Source organism: Solanum dulcamara, chromosome 2 (genome assembly GCF_947179165.1).
Source record: "Solanum dulcamara chromosome 2, daSolDulc1.2, whole genome shotgun sequence".
In the NCBI taxonomy this organism is placed as follows: Eukaryota; Viridiplantae; Streptophyta; class Magnoliopsida; order Solanales; family Solanaceae; genus Solanum; species Solanum dulcamara.
In genome coordinates this window covers 20,634,126-20,651,535 of record NC_077238.1, presented here as the reverse complement: position 1 = coordinate 20,651,535, position 17,410 = coordinate 20,634,126, and the positions used below count along the sequence as shown (strand labels likewise).

The 17,410-nt window shown below is 36.7% G+C and overlaps 1 protein-coding gene across 1 annotated transcript; it reads left to right on the top strand.

Annotated features, from left to right (window-relative positions):
• The first annotated feature begins 1,420 nt into the window (after positions 1–1,420).
• LOC129880424 (regulator of G-protein signaling 1) lies at positions 1,421–17,137 on the top strand. Its single transcript, XM_055954455.1, has 11 exons — positions 1,421–1,689; positions 3,736–3,856; positions 4,280–4,343; positions 4,456–4,540; positions 5,105–5,178; positions 10,161–10,352; positions 14,954–15,042; positions 15,136–15,374; positions 15,674–15,798; positions 15,988–16,109; positions 16,259–17,137. Exons 1-11 carry the CDS (start codon positions 1,613–1,615, stop codon positions 16,466–16,468), a joined length of 1,398 nt encoding a protein of 465 aa, XP_055810430.1. The 5' UTR covers positions 1,421–1,612; the 3' UTR covers positions 16,469–17,137.
• Positions 17,138–17,410: the final 273 nt, after the last annotated feature.

Sequence of the window (17,410 nt, the reverse complement as noted above, 5' to 3'; positions counted from 1 at the left end):
GCAAATGGAGACTGGAAGGATCCAAGAACGCCAATACTCACCACAAGTCTCTAGAACAAACAACTACACAGGGGGAATCAACGATGCTGGTTCGTGCTCAGTCCTGCATTACAATATAGATGCAAAGTGTAGTATGAGTACCAAAATTAAGATACCCATTAGGCATCATAAGTTGACTGAGTAAGAATAGTAAATAAAGAAGGAATAAGCTAGAATACAACATCCCAATAGCTAAATACCAGCTGCGACAAGTACGCATACCTCTTGGCATTCATATGCACCTTGCTAACATTACAAATATTATATTACAATAAATCTTAATCTGCAGATTGCTAGCATTACAGACATTACAAAATAGTCATACAACTAACCTAACCAACTAAACTAACAACCCAAGAACTTCTGGGAATAAAGACAAGATGGACGACATCAACTTGGCAGCTACCGAACCAACAATAATACCCCAAAAGATTAGAAGCAAGCTTATCAATGATGCACTTTCAACTCCAATTTCGGTATGTTATCATCAAAGTTCTTCAAATTTGATCCTTCAATACCATGCTTCAATTCCAACTTCGAAACTTTATCCTTCAAATTTGAACATTCAAAAAAAGTCTTATCATTCAAGTTTGAACCATTGTTGGGTTTATGAATTTCAACACCACTCATATCCTTCAAGATCTTCTTCAACGGGTTTCTTTCATTCTGAATTGAATCTAATTCAGTTTTTTGATTGTGAATCAACAACGACACATGAATTGAAAGTTTACTATCGATCGAATTCCAATAACCACAAGATAATGAGCCAGGACGACAACATTTTAAGAATCAACATCCACCATTCTCAAGAGTTGTAGCTGTTAAATATTTTTGCTATCAATCCACACTTACATGTACGAAACTCAACTTCTTGAAGAGAAGAAACAGAAGAAGATGCCGACATTTAAACAAGAAGCTTTTTCAAGAACCCTAATAAGAAGAGAGGAAAAATGAAGAAGAACGCAATTGTTGAAGAAGGTCGGGTGTTATTTAGGTTTTTCCCTCTTTAGATTAATTGGATTTTAAGAGGGAGGGTCAGGTTTTTTTTGGGGGGTAGATCCAGGGGTTTTGGGTTGGGTTAATTAGTTTTAGTTAATTAAATTGGACAATGAATCACATAGTATCACGTAATAAATGAAAATTTTAATTAAGTGGACTAAAAATTTCGTTTGAGAAAAGGATAGAATAGGGCCATAAAGGTTAATCCCAGGAATATTTTAAGGCCAAAAGGTAAACGGGGATATTTTTGTATCAATACTGATACTTTAAGAGTATTTTAGGCCTTTTCCATAAAAAAAATATAGAAAGTCGAAACAAACGCAGGTTATTTACTATTTCTTTGCGTGTAACAGTGTAAGGTCAAAAATAGTGGCTTAGGACAATTAAACAAATTCTTTAACATGCCAACATTTCCAATGTAATACTAAAATGGTTGATTTCTGCTGGCTAAACTAAAGTTAAAACACAATAGTAAAGTGTAAACACATATCGACCTTTTTCTTCTCCTAAACATTTCTACAAACACTTTATGGGCATTAACGGAGGCAGCAACTAAACTGTAGGTAGAGTAAATATGGCAACTTGTGCTAGCAAAGGAGGGTGCCCAAGTGACTATGTAGCGTTTTCAGCTGCTCTAGTGTCCATGATCTTGTAAGTTTTCTGCAAAAATATCTGTTTTTTTTTTCATTCAATAGATTTTTTGCTCCTCTCAAATGGGGGTTTGCTGGTTGTGGAAATTGGGAAGTCAAATACTTGTGGTTTGTCTTTTCCTTGCTGTATCTGACTGATGGTTATGGAATCTTGGACAAATTGAAAGACACTATTTTTTTTTCCATTTGATATCGCGAAAATTCTGCTGAATTCAAGGAAAAATCGATTTTGTTGGAAACGGTGTTTTTTTTTTCTCAATATGGGTGACAAAAGATGGAAAAGATCAAAATCTGGGGGTGAAGAAAGTGGACAAGAAGCAAGATCACCCTCCTTTTTGATTAATCGTTTGATACAGAGGGTGAAGAAAGTGGAAAAATAAGACTCTTGTGTGTTCACAAAATTTATTTGCTTCTAACTAGGTTAATGAAGTGGGAGTTGGAAATTGTTTAAATCTGGAGCTTGCTTTTCTATTATTTGGCTTGCTTTCACTGGTCTTCTTCCCACTTTAGTATGCCTAATGGGCAAGGAAGGGGAAGTCTTAGCAGGACGTGGACAGTGGTGGATCTAGAATTTTTATAAGGGGTTTCGAAAATATTTGAACTTGTAGTTCAAGGTGAATTTTGAACCCCTAAATTACTGAGCCAACCTCTAGCTTTGTGTTTGGGGATTCAAAAATCTATATGTATGTACATAAAAAGTAAAACAATTTCCTTATATATATATTATAATTTTTTGCCAAGGAGGTTCGGGTGAATGCTCTCCCGCTCCCTAGATCCGCCTAAAACTCCAGTACAACCTGCCAAAGCTGTCAAAGAGAGTTTAGTGTCTGGGGAATGTACAAAGCTAAAAACATGGAAACCAAGTGCAGCAAAAGCCAGAATCAAACCTGCGACCGATTCACAACCTTGGGGAAAATCTGAACCCCCTTGACCACTATGCTAAGCTTCTCAGTTGTGTTGAAGGTGTTCATTTTAGCATATATATTCATTAAAAACAAATTTAATCTTGCATATATAGTGTATTTTTTCGACGAAAGGGGTTCGGATGAACCCCCTCCCGCCCCCTTAGATACGCGCCTGGACGTGGATAGGGGAACTCTTAACAGCTGCAGCACAAGACGGGGCTTCAAATTTATGAACTTAGTGTTTTTAGTTTTTATTTTCCGGATTTAATTCCTCGTAACGTCCCCAATTCTTTTGTTCATACATACTAGTGGATATAATACTAGTTTCTATTCTAGATTGAGATTTTGTTCTTCCCACTTAAAAATGACTAATGGAAAAATGATAGGATTTAAGGGTGATATACCAAAAGATAATTTACATAGTAAAGGAATTAGTAATGATAAATAAGTAAACAACAAATCTATGAGAGAAGAAAGTTTGATATGGACTAAAAGTAGAACACAGCATTATGGAATGGGGTGCGTGTGGTTAGCTGTGGTTGGTGAAATCATCTCCTCTTCCTCCCCATTTACACCCCGCGCATTTTTATCTTAACTTTCCCCCATTTGTTCGGATGGTGTTGCCTAAATTTTCTTGTCTTCTCCCTCTTACTTTATTGTGGAGTAGAAGAGGTTCAAAGACTGTCTGCATATCCAGGGAAATGGTGGCAATAGAGAGTAGGATGTAAGCAAGGGAATGAGAAAAAGATTAGGAATCTGCTCCATCTTTTTTACGCTGTAAAGGGTGAGAGAAGAGGAGATGGGTAGATTTGGAGTGTCTTACCTGGATTAAGTTCATTCCTTCAATTTTTTCCCCTTGTGTTTTAGTGATTTTTTGCATGTCAAGGTGTGTGAGTAAGTTAACATTTAATAAAAAACATGTGTTCCACAATAATGTGATGCTCACAGATGCTTGTCGCCTTGTCTTTCATTTTATGAAGTAAAGCCACTTTGATTTTTCTTGTGCTGGAGCTTTTTATGATTAATTTTCTCAATTATTGTTTAATGTTTCATTATTTTGTATATCCACTCAATGCTTTGGCTTTTATTTCCATTTAAGTTACTTAAGATGTTGGCATTAACCACTTGAGTTTCCTCTGCAGGCTTCTCCTGAAAGCGACATTACCTTACATGATTCACAAGATTCCTAGGTCCAAAGGCAGTAGCTTTTGGCTAGTAGCAATTCAAGTTATTGCAAGCTTAAATCTGTTGTTGTCCATAGTGGTATCTACTTTTCATTTTCCCATATATTTTGTTAATGCTTCAGACTCTGATTTAATATTCCAAAACACTAATAGGACTGTATTTTGATTCCCATATAATATTTATTAGGGCGGGATGTAGTTAACAAGTGACGGGTTCAACCGAATCCAACAATTTTAATACGGAGTTTAGATATGTGTGTGTGTGTGTGTATACAACAACAACAACAACATACCCAATGAAATCCCACAAGTGGGGTTGTATATGTATATGTATATGTATATGTATATGTATATATATATAAAAATATAAAATCACCAAATTTTAATAAATACTACGTTTTGAACCCAGGATTTTTTAAGTGCATCGGTGATAAAAACATAAAGATTTAATCCATCAAGTTTAATCCTAGATCCGTCTCTGATATTCATATGGCTTCTGCAGATGGCCCTTAATTTTCTGAAGTTCAGAAAGAGACATTGGTGGAGGTCTTGCTACCTTTGGGCAGGTAATTTACTCTTCAATCCACGGCCGAATATGATTTGGTTTTCATATTTCTTGCCTTAATCTGATGCTTGATTGACTATTCTGCAATATATCTAATCCTCCTTGCTTTCCAGTCTGGATTGAAGGTCCACTCGGATTTGGTTTGCTGTTGAGCTGTCGTATTACACAGATATTTCAACTATATTATATATTTGTGAAGTAAGTTCAACTTTTTAAAGAAATTATTGACAACTGTTGTTCTTTGTAATTGATGAGATGCTTATGTATCAATTGGCCTCATCAATATTCAATTGAGAAACCGTTAAATGGTGCAGCCTCCTCAATCCAACCCTTTTCCCTGGAAGAAAATAAACAAATAGAAATACCTGCATGTCTCCTGAGGAAAATAGGTTAATGGACTATCACGAACGTAATTCCTGCTTCACAGAAATGAAAAGAGGATTACCTACAGAAATCAAAGGTTGCTCAAAAATAGTACACCACCCCTGAGATGAAGTAATATTATATCTTCCTGTTGGCATGGCCCTCCTAAAGATATATGACAACTGAAATAAAAAGAAACAAAACTCATCTACTATGTCTTTTCTGTACTTCTTTTCCTTTGCCTCCTTGTATCTCTCTCTTTGGTTTACTTTTTTATCATTTGAAAATTTTAAGAAATAGCTTTAAAAGACTATGTCTTAGTGCTATTGTTGATTCATGTTACGTGGAAAGACTCTTTTCCGATATTCTTATATTTCTTTGTTTTGTATGATGCTTCAGGAGACGTCTGCCACCAATTAGATCCTATATTTTTCTTTTGCTGATTCTCTTGCCGTGGATAGCTGTTGCTGCATGTAAGATTCTTCAAGTTGAACTTTATAAAGAAGTCTCCTTTTTAAGTTTCTTTTCTTGAAATACTAATTTATTCTTTTTAAAGATAATGAAATCATGTGGAAGTATGGCATTTTAGTAGATGAGGAGCTTAGGGTGCAGGTGGTAGAGGTTAGGAGGATCAATGATAGAGTATTGACGGTCAAGCTAGTCATTAGAGGGATTACTTTGAACATGATTAGCGCTTATGCGCAACAAGTGGGCTTGGAGGTGGAGATCAAGAAGCATTTTTGGTAGGATTTGGACGAGGTGGTGAGGGGTATACCACATTCTGAAAAGCTATTCATTGACATAGATTTCAATGGTCACATCGGGTCAACCACTAATGGTTATGATAGCGTGCATGGAGGTTTTGGTTTTGGGGTTAGGAACGGAGGAGGAGCGTCGCTTCTGGATTTTACTAAAGCTTTTGAGTTGGTGATAACAAATTCATGCTTTCCAAAAAAGGACCACTTGGTTACCTTTCGTAGTGTGATATGCCCAAATTACACCTCTAAAAAAGTACAAAGCGGTCGTTATTCAAATAAAGAACCTAATAGAGGTTAGGGTTGATCTGACGAGGAATAAGGTTCAGACTTAGCTTAATTGTTATTATTCGTACTTTTAGTCATATTATTTCCGTAAAAAGGGTTTTGTATAAAAGTAATTGATTGTAATGATAGCAAGGAACAAGTATCAAAGTTACATACTAATGTGTTTGAATTTAATAAAAGACAAAATTAGGGTATATGTTCCTTACGAATCCTTAACTCAGTAGAACCTTATAGTAGTAATCCCTATCTAGTGTGTAACATGTAAGATCGGTAAGTTAAGTTCACTTAAGTGGTTGGTCACCTAAATAAGTGAATATCACCACGCAACTTGGTCCGTCTACGGGTGTATGCTTTATTAACCCTTACCAGTGAACCTAAATTAGCTATCCCTTGGTCCGTTCAAGCTATTAGATGAGGGTTGATAGCCTCAAATCTCCGTTGTATAATTCCTTTTCTCCTTCATTACCTCTTTGGTCCAACAATAAGAATAATGCGAGTTCTAATGTTTTTAATCGTTAAAAAGCAATTAGAGCGAAGGAAAAAACAGCACATGCATGTACACTATTCAAGAATCACTATTTATTAGGTATACGTTGTTGATTCTTCATGATTTCCACAACCCTAGTTGTGGAGTTAGCTACTCATAATTGATTGAGCACAATTTTTAATAATTTGATTAAAATAAATCATGCTCTTACAAGGATGAGTATGAAAATTCTAAATCATGAATTGAATTGCAAAATTGACGATCAAAAGTATGACATAGTTCAAGCTTAATTCTCAAACTCCAAAACGTGCATAATAATATAAAATAAACCTAAAAATGTATTTATAGACATCTAAAACCTAAGCAAACCAAATCTAGGAAAAGTAGGAAAAGTAAGATTCGGTAGCATCTACGACTCACGACATACGACCTGTAGGTCCTTGCACGGCTCATAAAGTCTGCTCGTGGAAAGCAGTCTTCAATTAACTCTCAGGAGCTCTTCTATGGATGGGTCCTACGGGTCGTAGGTCCATCTACGGCTTGTCCTGTTTGGTTGTGGTCTGAGTCCTCTATTTTTAACTATCTAAATCTCATTGACGATCGTATTTCTACGGCTCTGTAGGTGGTCCTACAACTCATAGCTTCACTCGTAACTCAGAGTCAACTTTAATTCCTCAGGCTTCTCACCTACGAGTTCCACCTACGGCTCGTGGAAAAGACCACGGTTCATAGGTTGGCTCGTAGATGGCCAAAATCTCCACTACTAACACTGTCTTCTTCTCTGCTATCGAAACCTATTTTCCTGCAAATCAAAGACAAAACACAATCAAATCTACTAACAAATGCTTAAAAGACTTGCAAAACTCTTAAGTTTAAAGCATTACAAGCACCATAAATCCACAGTACATCATAGTGCGGTGACTAGAACTCATATTTATTACTTACTTCTTAAGAAGGGTGATAGAGGCCTTTGTAAGGACTGCAAGGTTATCCCACGTAAGAATCTCACTACTAAACATAAACTCCTGGTGATGGACGTGGGAATTAAGAGGGAGGGGAAGAAGATGTTGTATGCCCAATCGAGGATCAAATAGGGTGGCTTGACTCCTACCCGATCCTTGGAGATGAGAGAGAAGTTAGAGTCGATGGAGGCTTGTGGAAGTAGTGGAGATGTGAATAACATGTGGGATAAGACACCCAGTTGCTTTTGGAAAGCAGCTAGAGAGGTGTTATAGGTTCGAGGGATAATTTTTGTGGCCATCGAGGGGATTAGTGATGGAATGGAAACGTACAAGGCAAAATGGAAGTGAAGAAGGCTGTTTATGCCAAGTTAGTGGAGAGAAAACATGAGGCGGGTGAACACGATAAGGTATAAGGTGACGAGAAAGGATGCAAAGTAGCGATCACGGTGGCAAAAACAACAATTTTCAAATGCTTGTATGTCGAGCTAGGGGAAAAAGCAAAGAATAAGAAGTTGTATAGGCTCACCAAGGCGAGAGAGAGGAAGGTTCAAGACTTGAATCAAGTGAAGTGCATCAAAGATGAGAAAGGTAAAGTGCTAGTGGAAGAGTCATACATTAGACGAAAACGACAAGCATACTTTCATAAACTCTTGAAAGAAGAAAGGGGAACATACATTGTGTTGGGTGTTTTAGAGAACTTGAAGAGTCATTGGAATTTTGGCTATTGTAGGTGTTTTTAGGTTAAGAAGGTTAAGAGTGCTATGCCTAAGATAATCCGGGGTAGAGTGATCGGACTGGATGAAATTTCGGTAGAATTTTGGAAGAGCACATAAGAATACAATGTTATTTTTAAGCGGGTTTGGAGTGGTTGACAAGGTTGTTTAATGTCATTTTTAAGACGGATAAAATGTCCGACGAATGGAGGTAGAATACAATGATTCTGTTGTACAAGAACAAGGTGATATCCAGAATTGCAACAATTACAAGGGTATTAAGTTGTTGAAACACACCTTGAAAGTTTGGGAAAGGGTGGTGGAAATAAGGGTGAGGAGGGATGTTCATTTTCGAGAATCAACTTAGATTCAAGCCAGGGCATTCAACAACTGAACCCTTTATCTTGTGAGGAGACTGATGGAGAAATATAGGGAGAGGAAAAGAGAATTGCATATGGTGTTCATTGACATTGAAAAGGCCTACAACAAAGTACCTAGAGAAGTCCTTTAGCAATGTTTGGAGTCTAAAGTTTTTCTGATGGCTTACATTAGAGCAATAAAGGACATGTATGATTGAGCCAAGATTCGGGTAAGAAAATGGGAGAAAATTCGAACCACTTTCTAGTCGAGATGGGGTTGCACCAAGGATCTGTGTTGAGCCTGTTCTATTTGCCTTGGTGATGGATAAATTGATGCAACATATTCAGGTTGAAGTGCCTTGGTGTTTGTTATTTGCAGATGACATTGTTTTGATTGAGGAGACTCGAGGCAGAGTTAACGATAGATCGGAGGTGTAGAGACATACTCTAGAATCTAATGGGTTCAAGTTAGCAGGATCAAGATAGAGTATTTATAGTGTAAAATTCAGTGATATGACATAGGAGGCAAGCGTGGAAGCGAGACTTGATACTCAAGTTACCCCTAAGAGAGATATTTAAGTATCTGGGGTCTTTGGTTCAAGGAACTGGGGAGATTGATGATGATGTCACACATCATATTGGTGCGACATGCATGAAGTGGAGGCTTGTATCCAATATCTTGTGTGAAAAGAAAGTACCACAAAAACTGAAAGGTAAGTTTCATAGAGTGGTGGTTAGATTGACTTTATGTATGGGGCGGAGTGTTGGCCAGTCAAGAACTCCCAGGTTCAGAAGATGCAGGTGGCGGAAATGAGAATGTTGAGATGGATGTGTGAGAATACCAGGAGTGATAGGATTAAGAATGAGGATATACGAGACGAAGTGGGAGAGATATCCGTGGTGGACAAGATGAGAGAAGGAAGACTAAGATGGTTTGGACATGTGAAGAAGAGAGATGCAGATGCCCAGTAAGGAGGTGTGAGAGGCTGGATATAGAGGAGTTGTGGAGAGGAAGGTAGGCCGAAGAAGTAATGGGGAGAGGTGATTAGGCAGGATATGACATATCTTCAGCTTAGTGAGGACATGACCTTAGATAAGAGAGTATGAATGTCACGAATAAGGGTAGAAGGTTAGTAGGTAGTTGAGAGTTGTCTTATTATTAGCCTAGTCATGCCTTTGGATGGGGGAGTATAGAGCTCCATGTCGATCGTAGTATTAGCATAAGCATGTAGTCTTTGGCTTTTGGTATCTGATTTCATATGTGGTTTACTGTATTTAGGTGACCGCATCTTGCTGCTGTTGTTACGATTCCATGCATATCTGCTCCGCACTGCTTTATTATCAGCCTGTAATGTTTTTTCATTTAAGTATAGCTTTGATTTGCTGGAGTCGAGAGTGGGCCTGCGTACGCTCTACCCTAGGTTGTTACTGTTTACATAGTAGTTGCTTTCACTAGGTATGCTGTTGCTGTGGAAGTATGGCTTGTCTTTTGCCTACACTTTCGCAATCATACTACTTTATGCATTTTAATTTTATGTTTTAGTATTTGGTTAGTTTATCTTTCTGTTTAGAAGTGCCAAAACTTTGCGCAAGTGTATGGAAAAATATTTTTTACTTTTATTACCAACTGAGAATCTATTTGTTTTAGCTGATTCAAACTGCTGTTGATAATCAACATTTAAAATTGCTGGAAAATTGCAAAAAAATTGATTTTCAACAGTTAATTGATTAGTATTTCTTCTCTTTTCATGTTGTCTCTTTGGCACGTGAATTATCTGTTTTACTTTCATTTGCAGTAACATCCCTGCTATTAATATTATAAGCTTCATTTGCTAAAATTGTTTATGTAAGAAAGGATTTTTGATATTAATATTGAGTTTGTCTGATGTAGTTATTCAACTAAGAAAGCCTCTAAATGACCAGTGCCACTTGGGGACTCTCTGTATCATCCTTGTTATGGGCCTTCATGCATTATATGTTGTAGCTTTGATTGCTTTTGCTGGGGCTTTGCATCATGTGGAATTCAGATTTCATGAACTCAAAGACCTTTGGAGAGGAATTCTTGTCTCTTCAGCTTCCATTGGTTTGTTTCTATCCATTTTCTTTATTTGGCTTCTTTCCTGGCATGCTTCTTTGTCTTCTTGCATGTGCTCTGGTAGGGGAATGACATATTGAGGAATGAATTCAGAAAGACGTAGTTTGTCTTGATTAACTACTTTCCCAATTTTGTCCAAGCATCTAAAGATATCCTTACACGTACTGGAAGCACCAGCATTATGCTATGTGAAATATTCTGTCAAGGAAAATCCAATGGAGGAAAGTAACTAGCTTCGGTGTAATGTTAGTTAAAGTGGCTGACTTTCAGATCTAATAGTTGAATTTGACCGTCATGACTGAGACACCAATTTAAAATACTTCTCATGCATGCCCCTCAAGTTGGATAATACAAAACATGCATATCCAATTGCTTACAGATAAAATCCTATCTAAAATCTTAGAAATAAATAGTTATTAATTGCAGCTTGATATACAGGGTTCAGATAATCAGAGACCACAAAGGCTTCTAGTATAGGATCTGTCTATAAAGTATAAATGGTGAGATATTTTATACCCCATTTAATACAAAGGCAAGTTCAGGAACCACTAGGTTAAACACACCACATTATGTAGATGTGAACTCAAATAAAAGATTTTGATGGAAATTCTTGGTCATGTACAGTGTTTTGAGAAGCGAGAAGCGGAAAAAAGCGACGGGGGCTCGCTTCACAGAAGCGAGAAGCGTGAAGCGAAGCGCATGCTTTTTTCAGAAAAAGCGCTATTTAGTATAAAAATATAAAATATAAAATATAAAATATGCATAGATAAATAATCAAGAACTCAAAAGACTTAGATTAAAAAGTAACTAGATAGTCAATAATCCTCATAAGTAACAACATATAAAGCAAATGCATAACCAAATCACAAAGAGAGCAAAATCCTATTCTTCAACAAGATGCTCAAACTTTTGAAGTGCCATCAACAAGGGTTCTACTTCTACTTGGTCCTCATCTTCTTCCTCATCGGATGACTCATCAACAAGAGTTCTACTTCTATTTGATTTTGAACATGAACTTGAACCTGTAGCTACTCTTTTTTCCTTGCCCCTTAAAGTACTCCCCCTAAACCCATAAATATTCTCCTCCACACCACTAGCCGTAGCAACTTCACCATAAGTGACTGGCCTGCTGCAGCAGTGTTTTAAGTCAAAAATTGGCCATGAAAGTGGTCTATGGGCTCCACTTTTTGATAAATTCCCTTTATGCAGTTAATTAAACATCCAATAACCATTCTCCACTTCATATCACCAGCCCACTAGCCTAATAAAACAGCTGCAGCAGTATTAAAAAAAAATAAAGCAGCTGCAGTGGGTAATAAAGCAGCCCTTGTTTTGTGTAATAAAGCAGCCCTTGTTTTGTGTAATAAAATCACTATAAAAAATTCAACCAAATTTTTCAGCTCAACAAATTAATTAATATTATATGATAAAATGATTTATGAGAAAGAAAATCATGATACAGATAGAAAAAAACAGAGCATAGCTTAACAAAACAGAGGTCACTGAGAACCCAAATCAAAAAAAAAAAGGGCCAAAACATACCAGCAGCTGCGCAGAACTGCACTGCTGGCTGGATAGAAACAGAAAAAGAAGATGAGAAGAAGTGATGAAGAGAAAAAGAGAAGAACATCACAGCGGCAGAAGCTGAATAGAAATAAAAAGAGAAAGAGAAAGAGAAGAAGAGAAGAAGAAGAGAAGAAAAACTAACCTGGTTGAAGTTTGAACTGACGAAGTCTCGAAGAAGTCACAGCAGCGAATAATTAATTGTAAGTTTACAGATTTGTTCTTTTAAAATAAACCCTAGTGCCGCTTTTAACAAATAAGCGCGCTTTTTTCTCGCTTCAACATGAAGCGCGCTTCTCGCTTCTTCCATGAAGCGCACGCTTTTCTGTTTTCGCTTCGCTTCACGGTATTGAAGCGCTAGTGCCTCGCCTCGCTTCGCTTCACGCTTAAAGCGAGCGCTTTAGCGCTTTTTCACAACACTGGTCATGTAAATTGTGTTAAAGCCCTAGAAACAAAACTCTTGGCTTGGTTCTGGGAAAGCAGATTATTTATTGCTTTAGCAAGACTTTTTTCCTCCGAGAGAAAATTAATACTCCCTTCACTGTCACATTTAGCTTCGAATCAAAATAGTGTGCTATTTGACACCGTCTTTTTTGATATATTTTTCATTTTTATAATGGTGTAATTTGGAATATCTAAATTTTATTTTTAAAAATGAAAATTCTTTATCCAATTATCAATGAAAATTGATCAAATTGACCATAAGCAAAACTGTCAACCAAATTGTACAGGGAACTTGTACATACTCTTCGTTCTATGTGACCAGTTGCTTTTGACACACCCAAACATCACGGCAAAACTTTTAAACTGTGTGTATTAGACACAGTTGAGGAAAGGTTTGGTGTGTGAGTTTCTTTCGTGAAGTTAGGGTGGGAAAGGGATCCAGTGAGATGTTTGGGGGGAGGGGGGGAAGTCTGTATTATCTTCTCAATCAGAGGAAAGAAAATCCTGCTTACAATCAAGCGTCATTAGCAGGATTAACTTCTAGAATCCCTGACATTTATGATAGTTGTCCAGACTACTAAAAATATTGATGCGCGCCTAGCGTTACTGTTGTAGCTAGCTCAAGTGTATACTCAATGTATAACAAGTGCATACCTAGTGTAAAATAATTATATAATCAGTGTATACTGTATACACAATGTCACAGATTATATGGTGAGATTAAACTAGCTAAATTTTGTAAAAAATAAATATCTACGTTATTTTTTAAATGGGCCACTTTGGACTGTTGTGTAGTGTAAATATTCCTATATTATACTCCCTTTGTTTCAGTTTATGTTGCAACATTTTCTTTTTAGTCTGTTCCAAAAAGAATGGAGGCTTTCTAAATTTGGAAAAAATTTAACTTAAACTTCTCATTTTACTTTTTAATGAGAAAATTTTGTAGCCACACAAATGCTATGTCATGTTTAAGACAACTAGTTTGAAAAGTCCTTTCTTTCTTAAACTTCGTGCCTATTCAAACTTTGCCACATAAAATGCAATGGAGGGAGTAGCAATCTTGCTCTTGCTTCTTCAAACTACAAATCTAGAATAGAATAAAGCATCCATCACTAGGATGCTTAGATATTGCCTTCAACATTCGGTGAGTACCCAACTTTCTAAACTTATTTTTGTGCAGTTGAAACTGCAATCATAAGAAACCTGCTGAAAATTGCTTTAATTTCTGCAATAATTTTCTATTTAGCCTAATAATTAAGTTGCTTAGGTTTAGGATGATTTGAATTTTAAATTTTATTACGTTGTTCTAGTTTGTTGAGATATTTTAGGTTTTTGAATTTTGAATTATGCATTTTTTTGTTGTAAGTTGGTTATTTAAAGTCCTCCTATGCTTAAAAAAAGTAAAGAATTGTTAGCCTAATGATATTAAGTGTCTTAGGTTAGGAATTAGGATGATTTGAATTTTAAATTTTTATTAGGTTGTGTTAGTTTGTTGAGATATTTTAGGTTTTTGAATTTTGGCATATGCAGATTTTTTGTTGTAAGTTGGCTATATAAAGCCATCCTATGCTTAAGAAAAATAAAAAATTGAGAGACATTTTCAACCCTTTTTTGCTGCCCCGTGTTTTATAAAAGACAACAAAACCCCCTCCAGTCAGTTGCTTCACAATTCCCTCTTTGTTAACTGTAGTATGGTAAATGGGTTTACCATACATGATAGAAAGGTCCATGAGAAGATGCAAAGTAGACCATGATACTCCGGATGATGTCAAGTTGGCTGCATAGGATTACTCAATGTTCTACTCTTATGCACACCAGATCCTATCTATAAGAAAATCAAGGTTCGCCTTAGCCCCAAACACCCCAAAAGTTCCCTAGATAGCAGAACTTCCGGAGCATGGTACTTTCGAAGCACTTGTATAAAATCTGGAGATTATTTGTTGCAATCCTCCAACCTCTTAGATCATGGTACCGTCTGTAGCTACTTATGTCCTATGCTGCCCAGACTCTCCAAAATGGTGCCACACTCTTGTTGGATCCTCCAAAAAATGCATTACTTTGGGAAGACCTGACACACATTCATTGACATTTTTGAAGAATCCGAGCAATATAGCTTATATCCTAGTATTTACTGGGGAACAGAGATGTCCGGTGGTGTTGGTCCTCCTTGCCCTTCCACCATGTGATGGTGCAAGTTACTAAATTTCTTGGGGTGAAAGGACTCTGATTGGCCTCATGTACCCTCTTTCATCATGATAGATACAATCACCTGGCTCTATGTAAGAAAAGGATAGATAATAATATTCAGATATTAACGCTATGAAGTTGTGGTCTTCTTTTTAAATGTATGAAGGCATATAAAGCTCTGTAATACCATAACTTGCTTTTTATCTTTAATGTTCATTGGTTTGTAACGTCATGCTTTATTCAAATACATATGTTATGGCTTTCATCTATGTCTGTTTCAACATTCACTGTTAGTCACTTGTAGTTCAAAGCTAAATTGAAAATGATATTTCTTCTTAGACATTTCACCAAGAATATTTTGTGTTGATACCACTGGCTGTTTTCTCTGTATCAAGGAGTATGGGTGGCTGCTTATGTTGTGAATGAGGTTCGCGAGGATATATCATGGCTAGAAATTGCCTCTAGATTTTTGTTATTGGTTATGGTACAATTTCTTGATCTTGTGCTACTTTGTTGATATGTGAGTGCCAGAATATTTTTGTCGATTGCCTACAGTTTTTCTCTTGTTATTCAACAGACAAGTGTCCTTGTGCTGGCATTCTTCTCTTTCTCAATTTCTCAACCGCTTGTGTCACTTATGAGCTTGAAGAAGAAGGATCAGAAGGAATACAAGACGATGAGTCAGGCATTAGGCATACATGATAGTGGGATCCTATTACAGAGGGAATCGACAAGCATTTTAGATCCCAATGAGCCTTTGGAAAAGCTCCTGCTGAACCGAAGGTTCCATCAGTCCTTCATGGAATTCGCAGACAGGTTTTGTTCTTTCTCCTTTTGTGAAAATATCATTATATCTTCATGCTGTGTGCGTGGATCAGCTTTTCATATTGAAGAGAGAAGATGGTCCTGTCTTTTCTACTTGATTTTAACATAATTGAATATTAAAAGAAATAAAATGTATGTGACATTCTTGGAAACAAAGAAATTACAGATGAAATCAGACCATCTTTGCTAGAGATAAACTATGACGGACAGGTAATCGACTCTGTGACTTCTGAAATTAACTGCACAGTAATGAAATGACCTTTTTTTCTCTTACTTTGTTCACATCGTAGTTGTCTGGCTGGAGAGAGCGTGTATTTCTATGATGAAGTGCAGCATTTTGATAAAATTCCTATTCAGGATTCAGTTAGGAGAATTTACATGGCACGCCACATAATAGAGAAGTATATAGCTGCAGGTAAGGTCAATTCTTATATGAAGCAAATTTTGATGGTCATATTAAATCTTCCCTTCAAGGATTCTTTAAGCCAAGTTTTCTTGGTAACTTGATGGATTATGCACTTTGATTTTTCTACTTTATCCTCTCTCTGGAAAGTATAAATTTTGATGGTTCTCTGACCTGCATTTGCTCATTAAACACCTATAGGAGCACCAATGGAGGTGAACATTTCTCACCGAATCCGGCAGGAAATTTTGAGTACTAATGATCTCTCCCACACTGATCTCTTCAAAAATGCTTTAGGTGAACTGATGCAGCTGATGAAACTGGTTGGTCTTTTACCTTCTTAACCATTACTTGCTTGATCACAATGGTATTTTGCATTTCTTAATTGTCTTCTTTCTATCCGTCCTTCCATGTCTTACTCTCATCAACTCTTGTATTATTGTTCAATCATTCTTCTTGTGGAAATACAAAGAATTTAGCAAAAGATTACTGGTCATCAATGTACTTCATGAAGCTGGAAGAGGATATCCGCATGAGAGCAGTTGATCTGGAGATGGAACATGTTAGTGGTTGGAATTTTTCCCCAAGATTGAGTTCTGTCCATTGCAGTGATGACCCTTTCCAGCATGAACATAGCCCCAGAAATTCTGGATGTCATAATCATGATTCAGAATTGCGATGATAAAACATGTGAGTGGGCTCATGACTTTGCAACGTGATGGAGTTGCATATATTTGGCAGCGAACAGGAAGATGAGTGAACCTAAAGAATCCTGCATATCCCAATAGATTGAGCAACAAGGGACATGATATTCATCTTCACATGATGGGCTCTGGCTGCCTAATTGTTTGTTTGTCAATTATAGGAGCCTTCTTCAAGACCTAACTTTGCTGGGTGGTGTTGCTGCTCATGCTATTTGGACCTTGAGTAACACCAAGATCATGGCATGTGAAAGAACAGGGCTCTTGACTGACAGACTGAAAGTGGGCTTCTAGTCTCAAATAGAGGAAACGTTGTGTCTTTTGTGGGTCGCAATTTATGCTGGCAGGTATATTAAACAAATAAATGAAGACATACTTGTGGTTATTTAGTATAATTCTGCATCTGTTTGGAACTTCTTAGGTGTATCTTACTAGACTTGTATTATAAATCAACAAGTGAAAACTTAGATATCCATTGTTGGTAGCAGTAACCAGGAAAAACTACCAAGCAGGGGTGAAGCTGCATGGTGCGACGAATTCCTTTTGTTAAATAATTATGTACAAATAAACTTGTGTTTATATATACTAGTCTCCAGGCACGAGTGTATAAATGCAAAACTAACTTATTTTAAGGGAAAATTCTCAACATATTTATAGAAAACAACTACTCCCTTTCATTTATTGAAGATTTATATTTTTTGAGAGATAAATCACACTACTTGCAAAGTTATATTTATAATTTTACAAAGGGCAATAGTGGAAAGTATGGTTCAAGTTATGCTTTGAATGTTTTTCTTAATATGTGTGTATTGCTTCACAAATTCACTTAATATGGAATGGAGGGAGTATATATTTAAAAAATTGCCAAAAATCATTGTATGTTGTTTCAATAGCAAACACTCTCTCTCTCCCTTGCCTCTCTT

Coding starts and splice junctions, on each gene's coding strand:
- LOC129880424 (XM_055954455.1), top strand. CDS start 1,613: ATGGCAACTTGTGCTAGCAAAGGAGGGTGCCCAAGTGACTATGTAGCG. Junction 5,179..10,160: donor GTGGATAGCTGTTGCTGCAT/GTAAGATTCTTC, acceptor TGTCTGATGTAG/TTATTCAACTAAGAAAGCCT. Junction 15,799..15,987: donor AGAGAAGTATATAGCTGCAG/GTAAGGTCAATT, acceptor AAACACCTATAG/GAGCACCAATGGAGGTGAAC.